The sequence below is a fragment of the Rutilus rutilus genome (assembly GCF_951802725.1).
Source record: "Rutilus rutilus genome assembly, chromosome: 2".
NCBI classification, from domain to species: Eukaryota; Metazoa; Chordata; class Actinopteri; order Cypriniformes; family Leuciscidae; genus Rutilus; species Rutilus rutilus.
In genome coordinates, this window is record NC_140210.1 from 14563406 (window position 1) to 14590573 (window position 27168).

Below are 27168 nucleotides of genomic sequence, written 5' to 3' on the forward strand. Positions count from 1 at the left end.
ACCTTCAACTCTATATTGGCCAGTGTTTTTGTTTCATTGTCCAACCACTGTAATATTATATTATATTATATTATATTATATTATATTATATTATATTATATTATATTATATTATATTATATTATATTATATTATATTATATTATATTATATGTATTGTCAAATCTGAATGGAGAGGTAAATATTAATTGATAATAATGAACGGAAACAATATTTACATTGGTAAGGTAGATTTAAACAGACAAGACAGTGAATTGAAACATCTAAACTTCTTTATTGCTTGATCTTCTAAAGTTCTTGATTGCAGCTAATATCTTTTTAGTTTGTCCTGATGACAATATTATGTCTGCTGCTCTACATAATTAACATTCCTCCCAACACTCTTTCATCAGGTCACCTTTGAGCAACACAAAGATAATCTGGCCCGCATGTTTCTTGAGTACCAGCGTTTGGGTTCTGAGGGAGGATCTGAAAGCAGAATCAGAACAATCTCTGGTGCCAGTGACGGTTCTCAGTTCCTTGCCTCGGCCAATGGTGAACTGCATGCAGAGGAGACCGCTCCATCAACTGTAATTGAGCTACGCGTGGAGGAGCAGGTCACCGATCAGCCTAGAGATGATGAGGAGATGCGGACACAGATCCCTGTCACAGTGTCCAACATTCTGGCCAGAGATGAGGACGAGAGACAGGCAGACACTGTTGCCACCTCACTAGAGACAAAGGAAGGGAATAAAGATGAACAGGAACCAGGAAAGGATAATGAAATGAAAAATATGGAAGACAATCATAAAATGGAGGCTAACATGGATGGACAGTCTGAGAGATCAGATCTGAGTGCACAGACTGCAAATGACAAGGATGCCAAAGGTGAAACTGAAGCTGTGAAGATGTCAAATGAAGATGATGGTAAAACAAGCAATACTGAAACTGAACTAAATACTCAGGTAGAAGATAAAGATAAAGGACCTGAGGATTCTTCTCCTGAAGCTTTGAAGGAAGCCAAAGTGGAAGAAATCACTGATGCTGCTTCTGAGGTTTCAGCCTACCAGGAGGCTAGCATGACTGGTGCCTCAGTCATGAATGAAGATAGCCCTGATGTTTCCTCCGTCAGCAACTTCATTAAGGTCAGCGATGACAGCATAGAGGAGTCCTCATTTGTTTCAGCTACTGCTGGTGAGACGGATGACCATGGTGTTGAAAAGGAAGATGATGGAAAGAAGAAAGATAACGAACTAGAAACCGAAAAAGATGAGAAGCCAATGGAAAATGAGAAGGCAGAGGAAACCAAGAATCCACCGGCTCCCATGGTGGAGGTTGATTTAAACCAAAGCACCTCCACCGATGAGACCAAGCTTCACACAGAGACTACAGAGAGCCATGGTGCTGTTGATGCAGAACAAGCTGCAGAAGTACGTCCTTCAGATGTAGCCGACACATCTACGGCAGAGATTAGCCCTAGCACTGAGAGTATCTCACAGGATCCAGGAACTAACCAAGACACTCTGAAGTCAGCAGGGACTGAGAGCTCAGCAACTAAAGCCAAAGAGATTAAAATTGCTAGACTGGATGTGTCGAGTGTGGCCTCAGACACGGAGAGACTAGAGCTGAAGCACACCTCAACAACAGTAAGTTTTGCAATATTAAAAACAGAGGAACTTGACCCAGGTTGATGCTTACAGTAATTCACAAAATGTATTGATTTTATAAAAGATTTTGATTTTTGATGGGGCAACAAAATGACTGTTTCATTTGGTCATATAAAACAAATGTTAGAATAATAAATGCCTCTTTTGCAGAACCTGAGCTCAGATCAAGCAGCTGCTTCAAGCCCCACAGGTCAGGGCAATGAGGGCTCGTCTTCTGCACGGTCCACCATGTTCCGTATCCCAGAGTTCAAGTGGTCTCATATGCACCAGCGTCTTCTAACCGACCTGCTGTTCTCCATCGAGACAGATGTGCAGATGTGGAGAAGGTGAGAGGAACACCAAAAACCAAAGATCAAATAGGCAAAGGAATAACATATCAGTATCTGTTTATAGATGTATGAAAAATATTGGTATAGATTATTGATAAAAAAAGAAAAAAAGGTAAGGTGCTGTCACATTTAATCTAGTAATCCACACGATCAAGAATTTCATGTGAGGGCAAAAGATTTCCACACACAGATTTCACATTGGTTTCAGGTTGGTGACATGAATTCATGCATTGACCAACAGAACTTCATATATGCTTCATACATTGACAATAGACAATGGAGCTTTTTTTCCTGTGAAATTTTGCTGAAATTTCACCAATGTGACAGCACTTTAAGGGGTGACTAGAAATATTTTTTTTGTGCTATTCGACAGTTGCTGTTTATAGACATTACGTTAACCTGGAACATTGAAATACAATATCATGCTCTTATTCAGCGACTTTGAGCTTGGGAAAGGTGCTTTTTGAATAAATCTTTTTTGTACATTTTTATTTGTCATCATTTAGTCAAATATGGTGTTGTTTGTAATTACCCTTCTGCTGCCTCAGTAGCAAGTTGTTGCATAACTGATTTTCTCTCTTCTCCCCACAGTCATTCGACTAAGACAGTTATGGACTTTGTGAACAGCAGTGAGAATGTGGTATTTGTGCACAACACCATCCATCTCGTTTCTCAGGTGGTGGACAACCTCATCATGGCCTGTGGAGGAATCCTTCCTCTGCTGTCTGCAGCCACCTCCTCTTCGGTTAGTGTGTGTGTGTGTGTGTGTGTGTGTGTGTGTGTGTGTGTGTGTGTGTGTGTGTCTCAGAACCCCGTCTACACCCGAAGCGAGCGGTATGTTGCTTTGCGTCAAAAGCAAATTGAACCAATTATAATCAGTGATACTGTCTATATGGGAAACTTTGGCCCAACTCCACATGTTAATCCCATATTCTGCATTCCATGCCCTTTCTCTATTACTTTATTTAATATTTGACTAATCTGAGTAACCTATTCACATCATGACAAATATTCGGTGCAATAAACATTTTAATTTGAATGAATGGCTGTAAATGTGTCTGTTCAGACTATCACAGACATTTGCATGCAGTCAATGTGACAGATTTTTTGTGTGTTCTAATCTCTTCTATCGCACTGCAAAAAAAGATGGACAACCAATAAGATTCACACTTTCGGTCACATGGGCAAATCCGCTGCTAAACAAATCGCGCTCACAAACTCATGAAGCACACAAAAATCAGAACGGCTGTAACATGTAAATACTGTTTGACTTTCCTTCTCTGTTTCAAGCAGCTGTCAGAAACAGAAAGTTGCACAGCGCTTTGTACTCTGGAGTGACTGGGGTATTGTTGCTGTTTTTTTTTAATGCATTGGTCTAAACGGACAAATCACATGTGAAAATCGGACCCATTTTCAGCAGATTTTACTACTATACTTCAGCAGAAGTAAAAGTCTGAGAGAACCATTAACGCATGCCGTGAGACAGTGTACATACAAATGAACACAGATCTCTTTAGAGTGTGCTAACACTTCTTATTGTTTATCATTTATTTACTTTAATGATGGTGGTGAGTAATTTGATTACAATAGCTGTAATTATGAAATGTGAAGGTGATTATAAAGGTGACCATCAGTGCATTATGGAGATCTGATTGAAGATAGTGCTGATGATGAAGGCTACAGTTACAGAAATGATGATGATAATGTCTTGCAGCATGAGTTGGAGAATATCGAGCCATCTCACGGTTTGGCTGTGGAGGCATCACTGATGTTCTTGCAGAGGCTGATCAATCTTGTGGACGTGCTTATCTTCGCCAGTTCACTCAACTTCACTGAAATCGAAGCAGAGAAGAACATGTCTTCTGGAGGAATCCTAAGACAATGCCTGCGTTTGGGTAAATCTCTTATTTCAGACTTTTTCTTTGTTTGCTAAAGCCAAAAGTATACTTGTCTGTGTTCTGCTCGCAGACTGTCTGTGTGACGTAATTTTCATCATCAGCAGCACGGTCCACTGATGTCTGCGCACATTGTCCACATTGTCTGCACGGACAGAAGCATATGTGCAAGTTATTTGAACGCTTGAAAAGAAAGCTCCAATACTGTAGTGTGTCGGCGACGTATCGCCTGCGATAATTAATGCGATATGGCTCAGCTTGTCAGTTAACTACGGCTCTGTGTTGTAAATGCCGCTCCATCTGAAAGCAGGTGATGGCGATTTACTACTAATCAAGGAACCGGCTTTACTGACGAGATGCGCCTAACAATGTCATGCGATATATCGCCCAGCCCTATGTGTGTGTGCATCCCCCGCCTTCAATGGAGTATACTTTGAAATGCTTGCACATTAGGAGTGGAGACGGAGGAAACACAGAAAACAAAGTGTATGTTTTTATATTAAGGCTTATTAGCTATTGCACATAATTGTGGTTAGGGACTTGAACAATCAGTAAACTTTGCCATGTAACCCGCCCTGCACTGTTTGTTCTACAGACACAGAAGGTGTGCTATTACTTTTACAATTGGAGACAGTTGAACAATACCCCAAAGACATAAATTGAAGGTGGGACCCGAGACATACATGGGTATATGTATAGGGACTTGAATCAGCAAGTAATCATAACATTCTGAGATATCAAATTCTATGTGTCTTTCTAGCTGTTTCTCATTTTCTCTGCACTACTATTCAAAAGTTTGGGGTCAGTAAGATTTTTAAAAGGAAAGAAAAAAACATTTATAAAGGAAAACAATACTTTTATTTTGCAAGGACACATAAAATTAATCAAAAGTGACAATTTATAATATTACAAAAATATCATAGTTTCTAACTGTTTTCAACACTGATAATACAAAGAAATGTTACTTGAACACCAAATCAGCATATTAGAATAATTTCTGAAGGATCATGTGACTCTAAAGACTGGCTGCTGAAAATTTAGTTTTTAACTATAAAATATATTACATTTTAAATTATATTTTCTTGCTCTTCTCACTCATGTTTGTTGTTCCTCCTTTTTCATCCCTCCATAATTTTGAAATAACGTTCTGCTTTTATTATTTTATTTCTCAACCTGTTCTCTTTCACACACTCAGCCCCTTTTCATTTTTTTTTTTGCTTTTTCATTTTAATAGAGTTTGATGTTAGCATGTTGATAAGCTAAACGTCTGGAGCAGCTCACTAGGTTTTGGCACACAGCCCTTTTTGCTCATTGAATTCTCTCTATTGGTTAATTTGGAGTAAAGGTAATAACGGTTTTTACGTACCATCCCCACCCGTCTGTGTGAGTTGTCTGATAGTGTTGTTATAAGCTCTCCACACTGCAGTGCTCTAAAATGGCCATTGACTCTAATGGCTGTTTTGTAGCCTGAGGCACCTCCTTCTTTATGTGTCTATGTATCACAAACTGTACTGCACCGTTATAGACCACATAACAGAAATCCAGCCATTCAGATTGATTACATTATTCATCTCTCTCTCTCTCTCTCTCTCTCTCTCTCTCTCTCTCTCTCTCTCTCTCTCTCTCTCTCATATACACACACACACACACACACACACACACACACACACACACACACACACACACACACACACACACACACACACACACACACACACACACACACACACACAATCCTCCTTGAAGCTATCTAGACACCATCAAACTCCCTCTCCTCTAAATATAACACTTTTCCACTCTACTACCCCTCCGCTTTGCCACATCGGCTCTCTCTCCCATGTAACCCCCAAACCCACTGAACAAAATGGCCGGTGTGTTAAATCGACTCGACACTGTGCAGCAAAGGCAGGGTGGAGCTTCCCGACTGGTGGAGTGAGAGAGAAACCGAAGCCTGTTTTTAGGAGGGCTAAAGTATAAAATGAATATTTGATGAGGTCTGCCTGTGTGTAATCAGATTTGGGATCTGTAACTAGGTTTTGCCCGCCATCTCTCCTCCTATAGCTCTCTTTCGCTTGCTCTTTCGTTCAAATGACTAGAACGTCTAATGGAAAAAGCTGGTTGGTTCCAGCGCTGGAATAATACCTTTAATCTAAGCGTTTTGGAGTTTACATTTGTCAGTTGTCAAGGTATGAGAGGACAGAGGGTTGAATAGAGTCATACACATGCATAGTCACGCACACACATTGTGCAGTACAAACTCAAACTCATGTGCAGTACATTAAAACGAAAACACACACGCATGCACCATACTGATCTTACATATAGCATGCAATACATCAAATTAAATTCAGTAAGAGGATTTTTCTGCACCATGGTGGTGGGAAGCCAGCCAAAATGATTAAACAGAATAAGCAACTTCATCTGTTTTGCATGTGTTTTTTCTTTTTTAACTCTACACGACTGTTATGTCTTGGAGAAGAATTATTAATATATATATATATATATACTTTTTTTTTTTTTTTTTTTTTTGTTTGTATCATTGTTCATTGTTTGTTTATTTTTAATGTTGCTTGTTAAGTAGGGATGCATGATATATTGGTATCATATTAGTTATCAGCCAATACTAGAGACATTTTTATTTAGTAAATATTGGTTATTTATTGGCCAGTATTTAATATTTAATTGTGCATGTTCATTTAGATTACCTTTGCCATTATCTAACACTCTTTGAAAACACTAATAAAAAAAAACACTAATAATTTAATAAGACTCTTAAATGTCATCTGTAATTAAAAATGAATATCCATTATTCATTATATATATCAGTGTTTTACTTCTAGTCTATTTAGACAAAATAATTATAATAAAATTATACATTTAAATACTGGCAATGTATCAATTGTCATCCATACTTGAAAGTAATTATTGCTTATCGGTATATTAAATAATTTTTATATTGATGCATCTCTATTGCTTAGGGAAACATCACTTTTATGCTCATATATGTTTTTGAACAAACCCCTCAACATACACTAGCATTCAAAAGTTTGCTCATACATATATTTGACCAAAAATACAGATTTTGTTTTTTTTAATTATTAAATATTATTACAATTTAAAATAACTGTTTTCTATTTTAATATATTTTAAATGTAATTTATTCCTGATGGCAAAGCTGAATTCTCAGCAGCCATTAATTCAGTCATCAGTGTCATATGATCCTTCTGAAATCATTCTTATTATCTATGTTAAAAACAGTTATGCTGCCTAATATATTTGTGGAAACTAATGCAATTTTTCAGGATTTCATGACGAATAGAAAGTTTGAAAAAGTAGCATTTATTTAAAATATTGTTTTATTGTAACTTTTGATCAATTTATGTGTCCTTGCTGAATCTAAGTTATAATTTCTTAAAAAAAAAAAAAAATAGATCTTGCTGACCCAAACCTTTGCACACTAGTGTCATTTAACTCATCCTACAGCATTTGTGCTGCAGACATGCATGATACCTAAAATCATGCAGCTTGTTGAGGAGAGGTGTGCCATTACTTTTCTAAGCGATCAGATTTACGACGATCTTCCAGGTGGACGTTAAAACATCCCTTAGACTTGCACATTAAAGGAGGAACCCGAGCCATATCTAGCGTCTAAAATATCATAGAGACTTGGGCTTTTTTTACTCTGACAGTAAGCAACCTCCTTTCAACCACCATGCGACTCCCTAGAAACCATCCAGAACACCCAAGCTACGACATGGCAACACACAAAACACTGTTAGCTTCTTAGAACATATTTCTTCATATACTTATGGCTCCAGTTTTCAGTGGTTCACTCAAGGTGGTGTTTTAAGCCCCTTTTCATCATCATGCTATGACCTTCTTATATGTCATGTTTCTTTTAGTCTATATATCTTTTCATTCTGGTACCCTTTCATCTCTACGAGGTTGTCTTTTTCCCTGTATTTCTACCTCTCAGTTGCCGCTCTCTCACAGTCTCTCTCTGTCTGTCCCTCTCTCATACACTCTTTCTCCACCTCAGTGTGTGCGATGGCTGTGAGAAACTGTCTGGAATGTCAGCAGCACACTCTGGGTAAGTCTGGTGCAGAGAGCAGCCGTGGACAGCAAAGCCTTCTGGGAGCCGCCAAGTCTATACCAGCACAGGCAAGTTCAACATCATGCCACGGATACCTCTCTCTCTCTCTCTACTGTCTAGATGGTAATTTTAAATAGGTTTGATTCTTACAGTTCCAGTAAAAAAAAAAAAAAAAAAAAAAAAAAAAACACTCCACACTCACAGCTCATCTATTATTTAGAATCTTTCCAAAACTGTTGCATTAATGCCTCTGTGCCTCAGCGCTGTCTAAATGTGGAACAGCAAAACAAAAGACTCCCTATTTTTATAAAAATCCAACTGATACCAAATATTAGAGCAGTGGGAAAATGTATTTGTGCTGAGCTGACAGTAGAGCTGGGTATCGAGTTCGATACTTTTTAGGTACCGACCGAATTACCTCGATACCATTGAGTATAAAAAAAAAAGTCTTGTCATTCGGTACCAAATTTCGAATTGATGTAATTTTGGTTAAACTGTTAATAAATTGCTGTTAAATTGCACACGTTTCATGATTTAAATTAATTACACATTAAATTAGGCATCTTGTAAAGTGTGCTTATCCTTAAGGTTAGCTGGATTAACATTTTACAGTTGTTGTTTTTTTCCCTCTTCACATTAACGGTACAGCCTCTGCTATAGCCATTATCTGTTCATAAAATTGGTATAGAAAAAAGTATTGTTTAGGAACTGGTTTCGAAGTCATGGTATCGGTATCGATATCGAACATTTTTGAACGATACCCAGCCCTAGCTGACAGACTGAATGAGACTGTGTGAACTGAGTTTGTGTGTGTTGCAGAGTCCTGTGGACATTGTGACAGGAGGGATGTCTCCTATCAGTGATTTAGACCGTCTTCTGCAGGACATGGACATCAATCGCCTCCGTGCTGTAGTGTTCAGAGACATAGTGAGTCTCTTCACTCAGTACTTATATTCAACATCTCTTCCATTCAGCTAATGCTTCATTTTTGCTAATACTTTAATGCTAATGCTTTCATGCATTGCTAATTTTTTAAATATTCTAAATTTAATTTTAATTTGTTTTGCTGTGCTTTAGGAGGACAGTAAACAGGCTCAGTTCTTGGCCCTGGCAGTGGTCTACTTCATCTCTGTACTCATGGTATCCAAATATCGAGATATACTGGAGCCACACAATGACAAAAGAAATGCCCAGCGCTCACAGTCTATCAGGAGCACAGGTGACCACCTGAACCCACACACATCACTGCAGCACGATTAAACCCAGAGAACCTACAGAACAGATACACATGTATTCTGTGTTTTGATGAGTGGACTAGTCTGTTTTTATTTTTTATTTCAGAGAGTGTTCAGTCTGATCTCGAGAACGGTTTGTCTCCTCATCGTCGAGACTCTAGCATTGAGGGTGAGAAGACTTCAGCCATCCCCAGTGATGCTGAGACACGAACCGGCCCGGACGCTGTATCTGAAGCCTTGTCTACTTTGTCCTCTGAAGTCAGGAGAGGCTCTGAGGTCACTAACAGAGACAGCAAAGGAAAAAACGTCAATGTCAAGGATATTTTAAGAAGTCTTGTTAGCGCACCCTCTGGCGACATTATGGTGGACCCCAGCCTTATACCGCCTGGGTTTCTGGGTGCAGTGGGTGATGCCTCCCGTGACCCGTCCGTCCAGTTCCACTCCTTTGACAGGTGAGTGGCCATCAGAATGAATGTTCACTGGCCAATCTGTGCACACTGATGTAAATGCTTTGCTATAGGCACAAAAGCTTCTACTCCTGTTTTATTTATTTATTTATTTATTTTTTTTATATCTGTTGTTCTTTGTCCACACATTTTGTTCTGCGTTCATGTAAAAAAAAAAAAAGTTTTCTCTCAGAGTGTCCTATGGCAGCAGTCTGTTTGTATTTTATGATGGACACCCTCACAGAGTGTCTGACTTCTGCTGTGAAAGTGTGCCGTTTTACACACAAACAAACAGCCTTACAAGAGCAGAGCCCATCAAAATGGGCCTCAGGAGACACATACACATCCACTTGTCCATTCCTCCACCAGTGGATTTGTGTCTGTATGTTAGGGCAGAAATGGTTATTGTTAAAAAAACAACAACAAAAACACTACAGTTATGCTACTGTTTGTCTCATATCTAACAAGACTGAAAATATGAATATTAAATTTGCGTGACGTGTAGTTTTAAAAACAGAATTGAATTTTATTCAGTCAACCTCTCTCTCTCTCTCTCTCTCTCTCTCTCTCTCTCTTTTAATATCATGACTTTCAGTTCTGTCAACGGTTCTGAAACTTGTATTATATAAAATATTTGAGCTAAATCTGCAGTGAACATACAGCATGAGCGGTGTTGTCCGATTTTCAAATTACCCAGCCATCTGTCCCGGAATAATTAAATTCCTCATAATTCTCTTGCCTAACCTCTTGTAAGGTGTTAATTTTTAGAGGAATTCTGAGTATACACCGCTGTTCATGGTTGGTACAATGTTTTTTTTTTGGGTGAAAAGAAGTCTCTTATTCTCACCAAGGCTGAATTTATTTGATCAAAAATAGAGTAAAACAGATATATTATGAAATATGTTTTATAATTTACATAACTTTCTGTTTTAATATAATTTAATATATAATTTATTCTTGTGATGGCAAAGCTGGAAGACTGGCAAAGCCATTCCTCCAGTCTTCAGTGTCACATGATACTTCAAAATCAGTTTAATATGCTGATTTGCTGCTCAATGAACATTTCTTATTATTATCAATGAACAGTAGATAACTGTTACTATAACTTTTCAATTTCAATTTAACGAATTCTTGCTAAATATAAGTATTAATTTCTTTAAAAAGAATATTTTGCACCAACATTTTGAACGGTAGTGTATATAAGTGGTTTTGTGAGTTTTTTTTTTCTTTCTTCCTTTGCATCTCTTGTCTGTTTTTTAAAGAGTTTAGTGTAACTGCTGCTCTATGGGGAGGGTGGGGTGCTTTGGGAAACCAGATCCATTGCTATGTGTTGGCGGACGTCTACAGTGTCTGGTTTTTATTTGCTGCATTGTCTGCGTGTAAGTCTGACATAACCAGAGAGGGTTTATTACAAAAAAGAAAAAAGGAGAGACTGAAGAAATAAAAAAGGGAGGTTTTGCTTTTGTGTTGGAAATAGACAGCAGTATGCCATGCCATCTTCTTTCTGTTTACCTCCTACTCTCTCACATCTCTTCTCTTTTCTTTTTGCTCTGGGCATCTGTGAGACATCCCTCTGATCTGGCCTTGTGTTTTATCTGAGGAATGCTCTGTCAGGTATCACAGCGCTGCTGGTATCAGGACAGGGATTATGCTGGCTCCCGCAGAGGATGAGCTCAAAGCTCCCAGCATTCACTGCAGCTCGCTTCTGCCACCACCTCTGAGAAATAAAGACATTTTGAAAGGACTTGGTTCTCCATCGGGTCTTTGGTCAAACCCAGTCCTGTTCACAACAACACAAATAATTTCTGAATGTGGTTTGTCTGTTCAGACCAACGGGCTGAATGAAAATGCAAATTCACTCTCTGACAGTAGGTGGTGAATATAGACAAGCAGTTGTTGTTGACAAACCAAAAGTTGTATTTCTGCTTGTCACAGAGAAGAAAGTCAAACATTATTTACGTTTTCAAACAGCCATCCAGATTTTTAGATTTGCTATGGTGTTTATGGTTTATTGTACACTGTAAAAAAAAAAAAAAATAATCTCAATTCATTATATTTTGTTTCTTTTTAGCATGTTTTTTGTTTTTTAAGGTAACTTAAAATTTTGTCTATTCAAATAAATTGGACAAATAAATTGGAAAAACGCAGTAAATTAAGTTTACTTGACTAAAATAAAAAAATGATTTTTTTAACAGTTTATGCAGGTTCCATATTCTCCCCCTGCTATTTACTGTCGTTAGTCATAGTTTTATCTAACAGCAGCAGCTCTGAACATGTGACCAAAAGTGTCAATCTTATTGGTTGGTCAGTTTTTTCGTAATGCGATGGAAAATAAATTAGAAAACCTCTATAAAAAGAAATTCTGTATTATTGACGGAATGTAAATGGATGCATTAACATCCATTGATTCAGATTAAAATGTTATACTGAATTTTCCACTGAGTATTTGTCTTGGTGTGAACAAGCCTTTACTCATTTTTTCAGTTCACCAATTCAGTTCAATTTTGGTCTAATTCCTGTGTTCCTTTTTCCATTCTTTTGCTTTTTTTCAACATCAGTATTTTAGATTCAAAATAATTTCAATTGATCTGAAAGTACAGTATGTGTGTGTTTTAGGTGCTGTGGCTTGCTTGCCACTTTTTGCTTCTAAGAATTCACTTTAAATACTACTAAGTTGAAAAATTACATTTTAAAAGTATTTAAATGAATTGTATTTAATTGAATTAATATATGTGTAATAATTTAAATGACACATTTTTTTGTTTGCATATGTACTGTAGCTAATAAGTTATTAGATAAGTTATTAAATCTGCGTGCATAGTAAAATAATGATAAAAATGCTGCTTAAAATTATTTTAAATGGAGTGTCATGTCACATAGGAGTGTTCAGTTCAGTTCATCTTTTTTAATTTCACAAGGTATGTATGGTTGCAGCATACAAGCATGAAACAATCACATACAAACAATACCAGGATATAAAACACATAAGATCTTCACACACACACAAAAAATGAATGAAAACCAGAGGGGAGGAGGTGAAACTCATGGTGCATGGGGTGAGAATCATCTAACAATATACTCTGGGCTTTTCCCAACACCTGCCTTTGATCCAACTGGGCCATGCTCATCTGCTTCTTCCCAGTTATTTTACTCCAGAGTGCAAGGGAAAGTCTTATCTCCTCTTAGGATTCCCCCCAGCAGAGAGGTGCCGAGTTATCTGGATGACTCCAGATCTGAGTCTGCTGTTCTCCAAGTCCATTCACACACTTTCCCTCTTCAACACACACTCACTTGTCCTGTCCTCCATTCTCGCTTCTCTCTCTTGTTACAGCTCTCTCTATATCATTTTGAGTCATGCTTTGGTTTGTTTTTTTGGTCTCATTTCATTGATTTGACTATTTTGAGATAGTCAGAATTCTGTTGCACTCTTCCACCACACATACAGTATGAATAAGTTACCAAAAAAATACCAACCAAATATTTCAAACCCAGAGCGATGAATTCTCCCGCTGTTCCCTCTACTGAAGTGTGATTAGTGTTGCTGCATTTATCTCCATTCATACTATGTACACAGAGCTTCACTGAAGTTATACTCTGTGCCAGCATGCATGCATGCATGCTTGCTTAACAGAGAGTATGTCGGAACACCCAGGGTGGTGTGATTGAATCCCTGGGGATTTACGAGTGTTATATATGGAAAAAATACAGGGTCTCCCAGATAAAACAGGACTGGGGTCAAGGGTAAAACAGACGTTAAATTTATTTACTATCAACGACATCCTGATTTCATCATACGTCTTTCTTACCCCGCTTTTGTTTTGACATGAAGTCTGCAAATATTTGCTGATAGGATCCAGAAACCAGTGAATGGTGTCATAATGACTTGTTGGACAAAATTAGATTTACACATCACCAAATAAATATGGGCGGAGAAAGGGTTAGGATGTCACAGAGATAGCGAAATTACTGATGTTCTTGACAACAGTTTTTTTTTTCCAACTATAAAAATTAGATGAAAAATTATAATATTTTAATATTTTAATTAAAACTTACACTCTCAAGGTAATCCAGTTATAACTAGATTGTCACCACATTGGATGTCTAACTAACATGGTTATTTATCCGTTTGGGTCGCATTTTATAGTGGCTTTAAGTACTATGTACTTACATCAAAAAGTAGGTACATTGTACTTATTGTGTTCATGTTGTATTGCAAAACACTTTTGCTGCTATTGAGGTGGAATACGGGTAAGGTTAGGGACAGGTGTGGTGGTATGGGTAGGTTTAAGGGTGGGTTAAGGTGTAAGGGAAGGGTCAACAGTGTAATTTACAAATGTAATTACATAAATTAATTACAGCTGTAATTACATTCAGGTATTTTTTAAATATAAGTACAATGTAAAAACATGTATGTACACAATAAGTCCATTGTATCAAATTATTAATTTCAATGTTAGTACATAGTAGTTAAAGCCACTTAAAGGTACAATATGTAAGAATTTTGCATTAAAATATCCCATAATCTCAAGGCCAGTGTTATATATTTTGTTAAGTTGATTACTTACAATATCCCAAATGTTTCCAACTATTTTTAAATCGTGAGAAAATTGCGATTTTAACCAAGGAAACGGGGCGTTAGAGCAGGGGGGAGCTGGGAGTCGCCAGTCAATTGCGTCATATCCGCGTTACCCTCGGTTTCCGCTCGTACTGCGTGGAGTCCTGGACAAATGCGGAAGTTGTAGTTGTAGCGTCTATCAAGCAACAAACGTTAGCTTGTTTCGTGCAGTCGTTATGGAACACAATTATTCTTTACCGATTGCAGCTGGTTCTGTCGACAAAGCATGCTTAATTTTATATTTTCCAAATGTAGCATTCGGTAATAGTTATGTTTATGTAAGGGAAGTATTATTGCTTTAGATTTGTGTTTAGTTTATTGACATTGTTTATCACGTCTGGTGTTTATGGCCATGTAAATAAATATAGCATGTGTTATACATAAAGATTAATCAGTATTTTGGCAAATGATGTGGGTATGTTCGAATGTACTTTTACAACAATTGTTTAGAACACGTAAAACTGCGCCGCGTTATCACAACAATGAATTCGACAAATACAGTAACATCTAACGTTATGATAACTAATTTAGTTTTAAGCCTTACCAAGCTGATTGCTGTTAATTCATTTTAATGAAATAAAAGTGTGATGAGGTTCAAGAGTCAGGAAGGAAGAAGACAGGGATCGGCGTGACTGGGACTCGTACTTTATTAAAATAAAACAAAACAAACAAAAGTCGTGCACAACGCGCATTCACCGTGGCAACCGCGACGGCACAAAACAGTTCAAAAATGAGAGCTCGGATCCACCGGTTTTCTTTCTCTGCGTCCAATTTTCTCTCCAGTCTCTCTCTCGTTCCAGCGCGCGGCTTATAAGCGGTCTCTCCACGCCGATCACTGCAATAAGATACAGGTGTTCGTCATTTGCACTTGACCTTCTTGCGGGACGCTCGTCTTTTCTCTCTCTCATTACAGACCGCGCTGAACCACGCCCTCCTCGCCACAAAAAGCATGTCATTATAAAAATAAAACTTAACCTCATCCGTGAACATGATTTTTCGATTCCCGTCTGACTGATTTACATCCACGGTGGAGTTTAAAACGACAGTTCCCATCATTCCACGCTCCTTCACATCGTCATCAAGCTACGCCGTTGTTGTTGTTTGGAATGTAGCGCCCTCTAGCGGCAAACAAATTCTTGCATATTGTACCTTTAATATAAAGTGGGACCTCTTTGTAGGTACTTTATTTGCCTTAAACAATAAAACAACACAGTATTAAGCTTACATCCAGCAGGGCTAATTTAAAGCAGCATTTTATTTTTATTCTGCGTGAGGAAGCTGATTGTTCAGCCCTTGTTGAACATCAGCACAAAATGTCGATTCATGTCCTGTAAGATCAGGTTCTCGCACACATTTCCTCACACCCGATCTCACATTCGGGCAGATTACGGGAAACATGCTGTTTACATGTCGTCTCCAAGAGTGTTGGTTAAAACTGCTAAATAATTCAGCATCTGGAATCCAAACTCCATGGACGCTGGTCAGCACTGGCCTCTCGTCTGGTGGTACACACCTGGCAGCTCTGATTAATTGACAGCAGTAGTGAGTTGGGGCTAAGTGTGGCTAATGGTGTGCTGAATAATTTAAAACCTGCGCCTTTGAGCAGATGGATCTGCAGCCGCTCACCCCCCCCTCCGTCAGCAGCCGTCCACCCCCACCATCCCACCAGCGGTCAGCGCTAAACATGCACTTGAGAGAGAACAGGAATGCGCTCTAATAGAGTTTTTGGAACAGTGAACTGTTGTACAGCAAATGCTGATGTCATGAGCATGATACCGCAAGCCTTCCAGTTTACAAATTCCTCTTTCGTTTTCTTGGACTATTTTCAAGTGAAGTGTAGAAATGGTGTGAGAACTCTCATTCCTGTGCTTTAACTTCCAGGCAACTTCCAGCGGGACGTTTGAAGCAGTCTGTCCTAGACGGCTCTTATCTGATGCTAGCGTGCCTCCTCAGTCTGTAGCGTCTCTATGGATGTGTTCTGGAGAGGAGCTGGTGACTGCGTAGCATTACCCCTTCTGTCAGCACTGATAAACTGAACACTAGCCGCTGTGAAAGGCCAGAGCACTGTCAGGGCTTTCAGCTGATATGAACCATTTCCATTTTTACCTCTAGACAATGTAGAGTGCAACAGAGAGCCATGACATCATTATGAAAACTCTTAAATACTGATGCGTTCTTTGTATTATAACTTTTTACCATATGTTATTATGGAAGTGTTACCGTGGTTACTTGAGTTTCCACCCTGGTTTACATCAACATGCATTCTTTTCTTTAATGAGACTTTTCATTTTTTAACAAAATAATTTGTCATTGGAAGTACAGTAGTTAAATCTTTGGACACACCTATTATTTATGATTACTTTAACATTTTTGAATAATTGTGAATCATCAAAACTGTGTTATAACACAAATGGACAAGCATTTCATATTTTAGCCTAGAGACACTTTCTCAATCAGCCTCATGTTAAGAAACCTGGGTCGTATAGGCCTATCTAATGTCTTGAAGGTTCCTATGTATGTTAGTTACTTGTTGGCTGATTTCCTTCACTTTCTTGCCCACATAAAACAATACATGCAGGCATACAGATGGAAATGTCCATAGCTAAGATACCAGAATGCTTGCTCCCACTGTGTAAGTATGGGACGAAATAATGCTTTCCAAGAACAAATTCCATGACTGCCCCTTGTTGTTTTGGGAAGCATGGAAAAGCAACTATAATAAATGAGCTTTTATGTTTCATTTGACTTATTTTTGTTATTATTAAATCGCATGTACAGTACTATTCATAGTTCAAAACAACTCAATGTCTGAATTGTGAATGGAAAATATTTTTCACAATTGCACACCTAATAAATAAGGTTTCTGGCTGCACTTTTTTCACTTTTCGCTCTAATATCTCAGTGGAAGCTCTGGTCCATATGAGAATCATATCAAAATATAACTGAATATTATACATGTATAATACAAAACTAATTTCAAGCATGTAAGCATAAATAATGAGATCATATCGTTTTTAAGATCATGGGAAATTATACATTCAGTCAAGTGTGTCCAAATGTTTGACTGAGACTGTGTGCACACTCCAGAACTTTAGGATGAACCTGTATTATTCACCTAACCGCAAATCAACTTGTTTATGGGATTATCATAAGATATGACACTGTACTGCGACACGCAGGAGCTACTAGACCATAACACACCGCCAACTTTAATCAATCACAAAGTTTAGAGCTCTGAGTGACAGGAGCTGGGAGGCCATTGATTGGTCGGAAGATAGATGCTGCCATTATGGAATATTCTATGTCAGGGAAACAGGGCTCTAATTACACTAACACGGTAAATGGGCTTCTTGTGTTCTGTGAGCTGGGCGGCTTTTTATACTAAATCACATTATGTGCGGCATATTTAGCCGACATCATCAGTCTCATCGTTACAGGGCCGACGATGGAACAAGAGCTAATGGTTTTTTGACTGAGTACTTGATTCTCTTGCTCTGTGTATTTACCAGAGCAGAGTCTATTTTCCACTGCTGTTCGTGAAACATTAAAAAAGACTAATCTAAGGATCAAATTCTTTAAAAACTATTCCATTCTACCCACAAAAAAGATTTAATTATATTTAATTTTTATAAATGTTTTTTTTTTATATATATATACAGTGAGGAAAATAAGTATTTGAACACTCTGCTATTTTGCAAGTTCTCCCACTTAGAAATCATGGAGGGGTCTGAAATTGTCATCGTAGGTGCATGTCCACTGTGAGAGACATAATCTAAAAAAAAAAAATCCAGAAATCACAATGTATGATTTTTTAACTATTTATTTGTATGATACAGCTGCAAATAAGTATTTGAACACCTGAGAAAATCAATGTTAATATTTAGTACCAGTAGCCTTTGTTTGCAATTACAGAGGTCAAACGTTTCCTGTAGTTTTTCACCAGGTTTGCACACACTGCAGGAGGGATTTTGGCCCACTCCTCCACACAGATCTTCTCTAGATCAGTCAGGTTTCTGGGCTGTCGCTGAGAAACACGGAGTTTGAGCTCCCTCCAAAGATTCTCTATTGGGTTTAGGTCTGGAGACTGGCTAGGCCACGCCAGAACCTTGATATGCTTCTTACAGAGCCACTCCTTGGTTATCCTGGCTGTGTGCTTCGGGTCATTGTCATGTTGGAAGACCCAGCCTCGACCCATCTTCAATGCTCTAACTGAGGGAAGGAGGTTGTTCCCCAAAATCTCGCAATACATGGCCCCGGTCATCCTCTCCTTAATACAGTGCAGTCGCCCTGTCCCATGTGCAGAAAAACACCCCCAAAGCATGATGCTACCACCCCCATGCTTCACAGTAGGGATGGTGTTCTTGGGATGGTACTCATCATTCTTCTTCCTCCAAACACGTTTAGTGGAATTATGACCAAAAAGTTCTATTTTGGTCTCATCTGACCACATGACTTTCTCCCATGACTCCTCTGGATCATCCAAATGGTCACTGGCAAACTTAAGACGGGCCTTCACATGTGCTGGTTTAAGCAGGGGAACCTTCCGTGCCATGCATGATTTCAAACCATGACGTCTTAGTGTATTACCAACAGTAACCTTGGAAACGGTGGTCCCAGCTCTTTTCAGGTCATTGACCAGCTCCTCCCGTGTAGTTCTGGGCTGATTTCTCACCTTTCTTAGGATCATTGAGACCCCACGAGGTGAGATCTTGCATGGAGCCCCAGTCCGAGGGAGATTGACAGTCATGTTTAGCTTCTTCCATTTTCTAATGATTGCTCCAACAGTGGATCTTTTTTCACCAAGCTGCTTGGCAATTTCCCCGTAGCCCTTTCCAGCCATGTGGAGGTGTACAATTTTGTCTCTAGTGTCTTTGGACAGCTCTTTGGTCTTGGCCATGTTAGTAGTTGGATTCTTACTGATTGTATGGGGTGGACAGGTGTCTTTATGCAGCTAACGACCTCAAACAGGTGCATCTAATTTAGGATAATAAATGGAGTGGAGGTGGACATTTTAAAGGCAGACTAACAGGTCTTTGAGGGTCAGAATTCTAGCTGATAGACAGGTGTTCAAATACTTATTTGCAGCTGTATCATACAAATAAATAGTTAAAAAATCATATATTGTGATTTCTGGATTTTTTTTTTTAGATTATGTCTCTCACAGTGGACATGCACCTACGATGACAATTTCAGACCCCTCCATGATTTCCAAGTGGGAGAACTTGCAAAATAGCAGGGTGTTCAAATACTTATTTTCCTCACTGTATATAATGTATCAATGTTCAAAATTTATGTTTTTGACAGAAGTCTTTAATGCTCACCAAGGCGGCATTTATTTGATTATTTTATTGACAGTAAAGGATCTTTTTTGGTGAATAGAAAGTGAAAAAAAAAAACAGCATTTATTTGAAATGGCAATCTTTTGTCTTCTTTCACAGGAGTGTTGTTGTTGCACCCAAGAAAGCGGGCGGGGTTCCCTCACCAGGAATGAGCACAGTCTCCACAGCCGCATCCGTCCCATCAGCCACTGCTGCATCCTCAGGTGGAACTCCAGTCGACAGTGTGTCTGTGGTGTCCGCAGGAGACACTGTTCAAAGCACAGAGTCCGCCCCAGGTGAGTGGGGACGTCTTCATGAATGATCGTGTCTACAATGTTACCTACACATTACCCAAGTGCTGTTTCCTCAGTTATAGAAATGTATATCTCAATCCCAGTATAGGATATTAATATGAATCAGTCCTGTGTTCTGTCCTTTACAATCACTGTACTGTATATTACAATTAATCAGACCTGAGATTATAACCCAACTACTAATTTAGTCGTTTTAATGATTTAAAGATGTTCCAGGACCAGATTTTCTCTTTTTTTTTTTGGATGGTTTTGTGATATCTGGAAAGTTTCTAGAGCAAAACAAATCCTCTATAAATAAAGTATAAATATACACTACTGTTCAAGAGAAGTCTTATGCACACTGAGCATTTATTTAATCAAAATACAGTAAAAACGGTAATATTGGTACGGTAATAATTTAAAATAACTGTTTTCTATTTTAATATCTTTTAAAATGTGATTGGTAACCCTTTATAATAAGGTTCAATTTGTTAACATTAGTTAACATGAAGTAACAATGAAAAATTCTTTTACATTTTTTTTTATTAATCTTAGCTGATGATAATTTCAACATTTACTAATACAGTACATTGTTAAAATCAAAAGTTGTATCTGTTCATATTATTTCATGGACCTGAGCTAACATGGACTAGCAACGAACAGTTGTATTTTTATTAACTAAGGCTAACAATGATTAGTAAATATATTGCTCATTGTTAGTTAAAACACAGCCCTCACAGATTTAGTTGAACCAACTTAAGGTCATCTAAAGTGGTCTTCACAATTTAAAATCCTGATACATCGTGCAAATCATGTTTTTCAGTAAATCTAATCATATCAACAAGTTTGTGTGATGATTAAAGGTTAGATTTGAATTGTTAGCCAACGTCATCACCTCTGTCTAAAACCATTGCATCTATGTCCTTTCTAATATAGTGAAATCAACATCTGCATGCACACATGATCCTTTGTGCATGAAGGGATTGTTTTTAGCTCCCTTTTGCTTTTCTTGTCTTTGAACTAGTGTACTCATGGGCCTATATCTCATGCTTGAGGTTGTAAGCTTGTCTGTGTCTTTATGGTTCTCATGTGTATGTGTGTGCGAGGATAGGGGCAGGTCCCAGCTGAATAGTGATAAGCTAATTTTCTCCGGGCTGTTTGAAGTGGCTACTTCATCTCCGCACAAGCACATGTTGGTGCTTTAAGAGCCGCTGTCCCCACAGCCAGAAACATTCCACGATGCTGCCTGTCATCCTGCTAGAGTTATTCCTGCCCTGAGACTCCGTGTGTGTGTGTGTGTGTGTGTGTGTGTGTGTGTGTGTGTGTGTGTGTGTGTGTGTAGAGTTATTAGTGCATGCAGATTTATTGTGGTGTGATATCCTGTGAGAGAAAGGGTGATCGTGCCAAGACCTTTACTAGCCCAAAATGTGACACTTGCAGGGCAAGATTAAATTTATTGACATATAATTACTCGTACACTAATCACAGCCACACACAGGGCTAATGAATTTATGGGCTGTTTTATCAGGGGGAGTGTAAGAGCTGCTCTAATGCTTATTTTACATGAATGCTAACCAAAGCAGAGCAATCATTCAGCTAAAGCTCATTTCACATGGTTTCAGGGCTTCAACACACATCTTCTCTCTTTTCCTTTATATGACCGTGTAGATAGCTGCAGGAAAGGGTGATTTTACTAGGTTGTTAGTAAATTGTCAGTACATTCACAATGAATTTGCTTAAGTTGTTCTAAAAAGTTGCTATATAAAGTGTTTTTGCTATATAAACTTCAGTAGCCTAAATGGTATTAGATGTTTGCTGAGCTTATTTCTAAGGTCATCACTTCAAACTGTCGTTATCTAGTGATAAATTCATGAATCAACTCTGATCTCATTTGAACTCTGATATCATGTGCATTATCACTCAGAATTGGTCATGTTCAAAAGTTTTTTTTAGTTTTTTTAAAGAAGTCTTGCCAAGGTTGCATTTATCTGATCAAACACACAGTAAACCAGTAATATTGTGAAACATTATTACAATTTAAAATAACTGGTTTCTAGTTTAATACATTTTAAAATGTAATTTATTCCCGTAATGGGAAAGCTGAATTTTTGAAACTTCAGTATTCAGTGTCACATGATCTTTCAAAAACCATTCTAATGCAGATTTGGCAATAAACATTTTTAATTGTTATCAATGTTGTTTTTGCTGCTTAATACTTTTGCGGGAACCTTTATACATTTTTCCCCCAGATTCTTTGAGTTGAAAGTAAAAAATAGCTGAAATAGTAATCTTTTGTAACATTATAAATGTTGCTTTTGATCAATGTAATGCATTCTTGTTGTTGTTGTTGTGTCCTTTTAAAAAAAGAAACTTTAGATTTACTGTAATTCTTAGTTTTTACTGTATTTCTACTGCAATTGGCTACAGTAGCATATAGTATATAATAATATTAATAAATAATAAATGTCAAAACGATTATCTGTCTGTCATTTCACCCAGCTTTAATCTGTAGAATTAGTGAAGATTTATTCATGGAAGATGTGCTTGTTCTAGCTTATTGGATCCCTGTATTGTTTAGTATGTATGTATTTGTAATGAGTATTTTACTGGTTGTATTCTCTGCAGGAGGAACCTCCACAAGCTCCAACCTGCCATCTGTCCCTGCCTTACCCCCAGTGACCCAGAGCTCCGCCCCCAGCATGAGGTCTTTTTTTTTTTCGGTTTCCTCCAGAAATACATATTTGATTTGATATTATTCTGGTATTTCACAGTCTGTTAATTTTTTTTAAAGTGTGTTTGTGTATGTGTTTTCAGTATCTCAGAGAGATTGGAACATGCTCTGGAGAAGGCAGCTCCTTTACTCCGAGAAATTTTTGTGGATTTTGCACCGTTCCTCTCTCGCACACTGCTGGGCAGTCACGGACAGGAGCTACTCATCGAGGGCACCAGTGAGCTACTCTTCTGCTCTTATTACTGATATTTGCAGAATATTTCGCACAAATGCATCTCAAAGTTGTATTAATAGTTTCAGTACCACTAAAGGCCTGCACTCTTGTTACGGTTTGAAGTGAGGTTCACAACACCACATACTGACACAGAGAGATCTCATCACTCCCAATATATTAAAAAAGCACCCACACCCCCTCTCTCACCTCTAACCAGATTTAAGCTGTAAAGGGGCTGAAAGTATCTTTTAACTCACTGATTATAATAGCAGTGTTCTTTTATAGAGCACAGGGTCAGAGGTCAGTACACTCATAGGAGTGTTTGGCCTGTCCACTGCCACCCAGAGAAATGAAACGCTGATTAATAGCTGCAGGGTGACTTTAGAGAGCCAATTCAAACAAAAAATGCTTCCTTCCTTCCTCTTCCTCCAGCTTCCTGTTTGTTCTCACCTTTAGCTTTCATGTTAAATCTCTCTCTCTCATGTATGTAGTTCTTTAAAGCTGTATTTCAGATCAATAGAACATATGCTCACCATATTTAGTCTCATGTAATACAAGCTCAAACATGTATTAGTTTACAGTAGCATCATGTAGGTTCATTAAGTTCATCAATACTCTTTGACCCCGCAAGATGGTGCAGAATTAGGCCACTCACAAATGTTCATGTGTCAGCAAAATAGTCACCGGTGAGAGGAATGAAATAAAACATTTCCCGTAATAGTACTTAATTAGAAATTAGAAATCATACAGAACAGAATTTTTTTTTTTTTTATAATTAGCAGTCTTTTTACAGTGGCATGCAATTATCATTATATTCTTGATTGTAATCTTGGTCAGTTGCAGTATTTAGCCATCAAATATTTCTGAATAATAACCATTGCCCATGGCAGCAGTGTATAACTAACCACTCATCTTAGAAACTTGTATTCTGTCCCTCCTTCAATATCCATGTGTTTATTTGTAGCTGATTAATAAGCATACTGTACCATTAGATAGTCATTATCCTCCTGTGTCAGGGTGGAGGTCACCCTGTTGTGGTTTATTTTGTGATAATGACTGGCTGACGTTATTCCTCATTCAGCACTCAAGTCTAAAATATTCTGAAACCTACTGTATAAGAAAAAATAAATATCTAAATTTACTGAGACCACAGGAGGACTGCTATGAAATCAATAAAACATATTTGTAGCTTATTTGTGATTATTTTCTCTGCTATTTATTTAGAGACATATTTCAACAAATCAAAATTTAAGATCAGTCATGTTGAGTTCCAAAATCTTCATCCTTAATGGTTAAAAATGTTGCCTACTGAAACTAAAAAATGAAATGTTTATTTTTATTTTTTTTGCAGGTCTTGTGTGTCTGAAGTCCAGCAGTTCTGTGGTTGAACTGGTCATGCTGCTGTGTTCCCAGGTAAGTCATTCCTCCATCTCTCCTCAAGGTTTTTCCACCTTCCCCTCTCTGTCTTTCTCTTTACTGTTAATAAATCCATCGTTGCAGTGTTATCTTCACACTGCCAGCCCGAATCCTGTCTTACTAAGCTCTGAGTATAGACAAAAGTCCAGAAAAATGGCCACAGTTCCCTTCTTAATGCTGTTGATGTGAGTTCAAAGGTCAGGGGTCTTGACCCAGTGTAAAGGTCTTGGTCATATAGCCAGTCACAGAGGATAATGCAACATTGATAGTGTTTTGTGATCGATCTGCCTCCCCATCGGGTTTTTTAAGGCAGGTAGGATGAGGGATTGATAGCAGAGCTCTGTTCGTTCGTTTGTGTGTGTGTTTTTGTGCCAAAATGATCTGAATCCTCCCTTTGGAGATATTCGAAGACATCTGTACTTCAGGAAAAGTATTTATAAATAAATACAATTGTGTATATATTAGGGGTTACACAGACTAGTTGACTTTGGGTGTATTCACACCAGGAAAGTTCACACCAGGAACGCTTTCACACTGCTCTTTTTGCAAGTGAACCAAAATTTGTAAACAAAACCACACGTGTGCTAAGGTCGTCCATTCATTGGACAGGAATTCTCAAGAAGGGAAAAGCAGGAAGTGCAAAAACAGGCTCAGCATGGTTCACACCATAGGCGTAAACGAACCGTACCAGAGTTCGTTTGGAACCGTACCGAGACCACCTCTTCAGCTGGGTCTCGATTCGGTTGTTTGGTCCGCACCCGAGTGCGATTGCTGTATTCACACCTGCCCAAAAGATCCACACCAAGGGGGGAAAAGAACTTGAGTTTGATTCAATCGAACCAAACAAGGCAGGTGTGAATACACCCTTTAATGCTCTGCCACGACTAGTCACTGGTCATGGGCTGTAGATGGCGCAACAGGATAAGAAATCTTTGAAGTCCACTTTTACGCTCCATTTCCACCAGTTAAAATGACAAATAAATGCATATTCCGAGAGCACTCCACAAGATATGTTTGATTATACCATCTGGATGCTCAAAATTGATTGGGTGAATGCACGTTTTAAACAGCTTATTGGACACACGTTAATCACCTTTCTAAACTAATGAGCTTTCTGCATTGTAACACACACACATAGACAGTAGCTCGCACATCATGTGCAGATCGCACGCACACAAACATTCAGTTGCGCAGAAATGTATTGTCAACACTGTTCTGTGATTTATCAATAAACTAGCTTAAAATCTGCAAAGTTCTAGCATATAGGCATATTTCTTAAAAACTTAAACCCACAGCTTCACTTGTTGGTGCATTTGTCAGTCTTTATTAAGAGGAAATCAGTGATGTGGTTATAGAATTGCGTTTGTGGTGAGAGAGTGAGCATGTGTGCATAATATGCACCCGATTGAGTGTTTATGATTGGGGCTAATGGAGGTAGCCATAGGGTGCCCTTAGAGGAGGAGAGTCACTGAAGTGTGTGATATTCTGTTGACACACACGCATAGACACTCAGACACTCACATTAAGCCAGGGCTACTACAGATTTTCAGTGACTATCATTTTGCTCGAGTAAAGAGATTGTTGAATTATTCAGTATTAGCAAGGTGAGAATGTATCATGGTGTTTACATACAAATGAGTAGCACACATACACAAGCACTCCTTGTATCCTTTTTTATTGCTTTTATTTTAAAAAAATAAAGCACTTCTCGTCCTCCTATAACCCTCCCTAAAGGTAATCCAGAGAGATCAGGCATCAGCCGGGGCGTCAGGGGCCGCATATATTTGCAGAAGTGAGGCGTGAGGTGGGGGTCCCTCCGTGAACCCAAGCATCTAGAAAAGAGGGAATAAATGACACGCTCTAATGCACCTATTTGTCATATCTGTCACGCTGTTGTGTAATGCTAATCTAATCAAAGGGGAGAATTTGGGTTCTGCCTCCTCTGAAAAAAAGCCTCTGGCCCAAAACCCGTTCCAGTGGCGGCGCGTTGCAGGCTCTGTGCTGCAATGAAAGGGCTGCGTTGCTGCTGATTACTTCAATAAATCATCTGAACTAAATTCTTTCAAATGATGCAAATGTACTTTTATTGTGGGGGAGAAATGGTGGGAAAAAGCGGCAAAGCTCAAATGAGGTTGTGAGCCCTGTTTACCCCACAGGTAATTACACAGTCTTTTGTAGGGGGATAATTTTGTTTTATGAACGTTGCAGATTTTTTTCTTTCTCTTATTTGGAAGAAGAATCAAGAGGAACTTTAGGGTCTCTGATTGATCCTGTGTTTAATCAGGACATGACATCCCTGCACAGGAAGTGCTGTTGTAGACAGGAAGTGAAGCAGTCCTTTTGTTGACTGAATAGGTAATGAGAAAGGGAGGATGTTGATGGATTTGTTTACTTTTGCTTACATTTCCTTCTTATCCAAAAATAGAATCCAGCCGGATATGGTACCGTCTGCACACATTTTCTAATTAATATCTATGGTACAAGATGGAGTAGGTTTGGGGCTAGAGGTCAAAGGTTGGGGTCACAGACTAGTTTTTAATCACTCAGGATCAGGAGGGTTGCTCTTCTGTTAGAGAGCGATCCTTAACTGCAATTTTATTGCATCTCTCTGAAATGAATCCCTTTATTCTTAACACAGGATCAATTTTCATCATCTTCTATAAGCCTGTTGTGGTTTATTGCTTTTCACTTGTCTGTGTTATTGATAGTTGTTATATAAAGCTGTATTAAACATGCGACTTTTAATTGATTTTTTTATTGTAATTTCTTTCCATTCTTTCAGCCCTTTGTTCTTTTGAAATATGCATGTGAAAAAGTATCTAATAGTGCAAACACACCACAATGACTGTAATGAATAAGTGTTGACATCCTCGTTATTTCTGTATTATGGATGTATGTATGTGTGTGCGTGCGTATATATATATATATATATATATATA

The 27168-nt window shown here is 38.3% G+C and overlaps 1 protein-coding gene across 2 annotated transcripts in view; it reads left to right on the forward strand.

Moving 5' to 3' along the window:
- The window catches only part of lrba (LPS-responsive vesicle trafficking, beach and anchor containing), a 257927-nt gene that overhangs the window by 71983 nt on the left and 158776 nt on the right, over window positions 1–27168 (forward strand). For both annotated transcript variants that reach the window (XM_084402975.1, XM_084402976.1), the window contains exons 22-33: window positions 391–1623; window positions 1795–1970; window positions 2565–2718; window positions 3688–3868; window positions 7908–8029; window positions 8781–8888; window positions 9039–9180; window positions 9303–9648; window positions 19696–19871; window positions 22494–22572; window positions 22683–22816; window positions 24165–24226. In XM_084402975.1, the coding sequence (XP_084259101.1) occupies window positions 391–1623; window positions 1795–1970; window positions 2565–2718; window positions 3688–3868; window positions 7908–8029; window positions 8781–8888; window positions 9039–9180; window positions 9303–9648; window positions 19696–19871; window positions 22494–22572; window positions 22683–22816; window positions 24165–24226 (2913 nt within the window). The remainder of the gene's footprint in view (window positions 1–390; window positions 1624–1794; window positions 1971–2564; window positions 2719–3687; window positions 3869–7907; window positions 8030–8780; window positions 8889–9038; window positions 9181–9302; window positions 9649–19695; window positions 19872–22493; window positions 22573–22682; window positions 22817–24164; window positions 24227–27168) is intronic.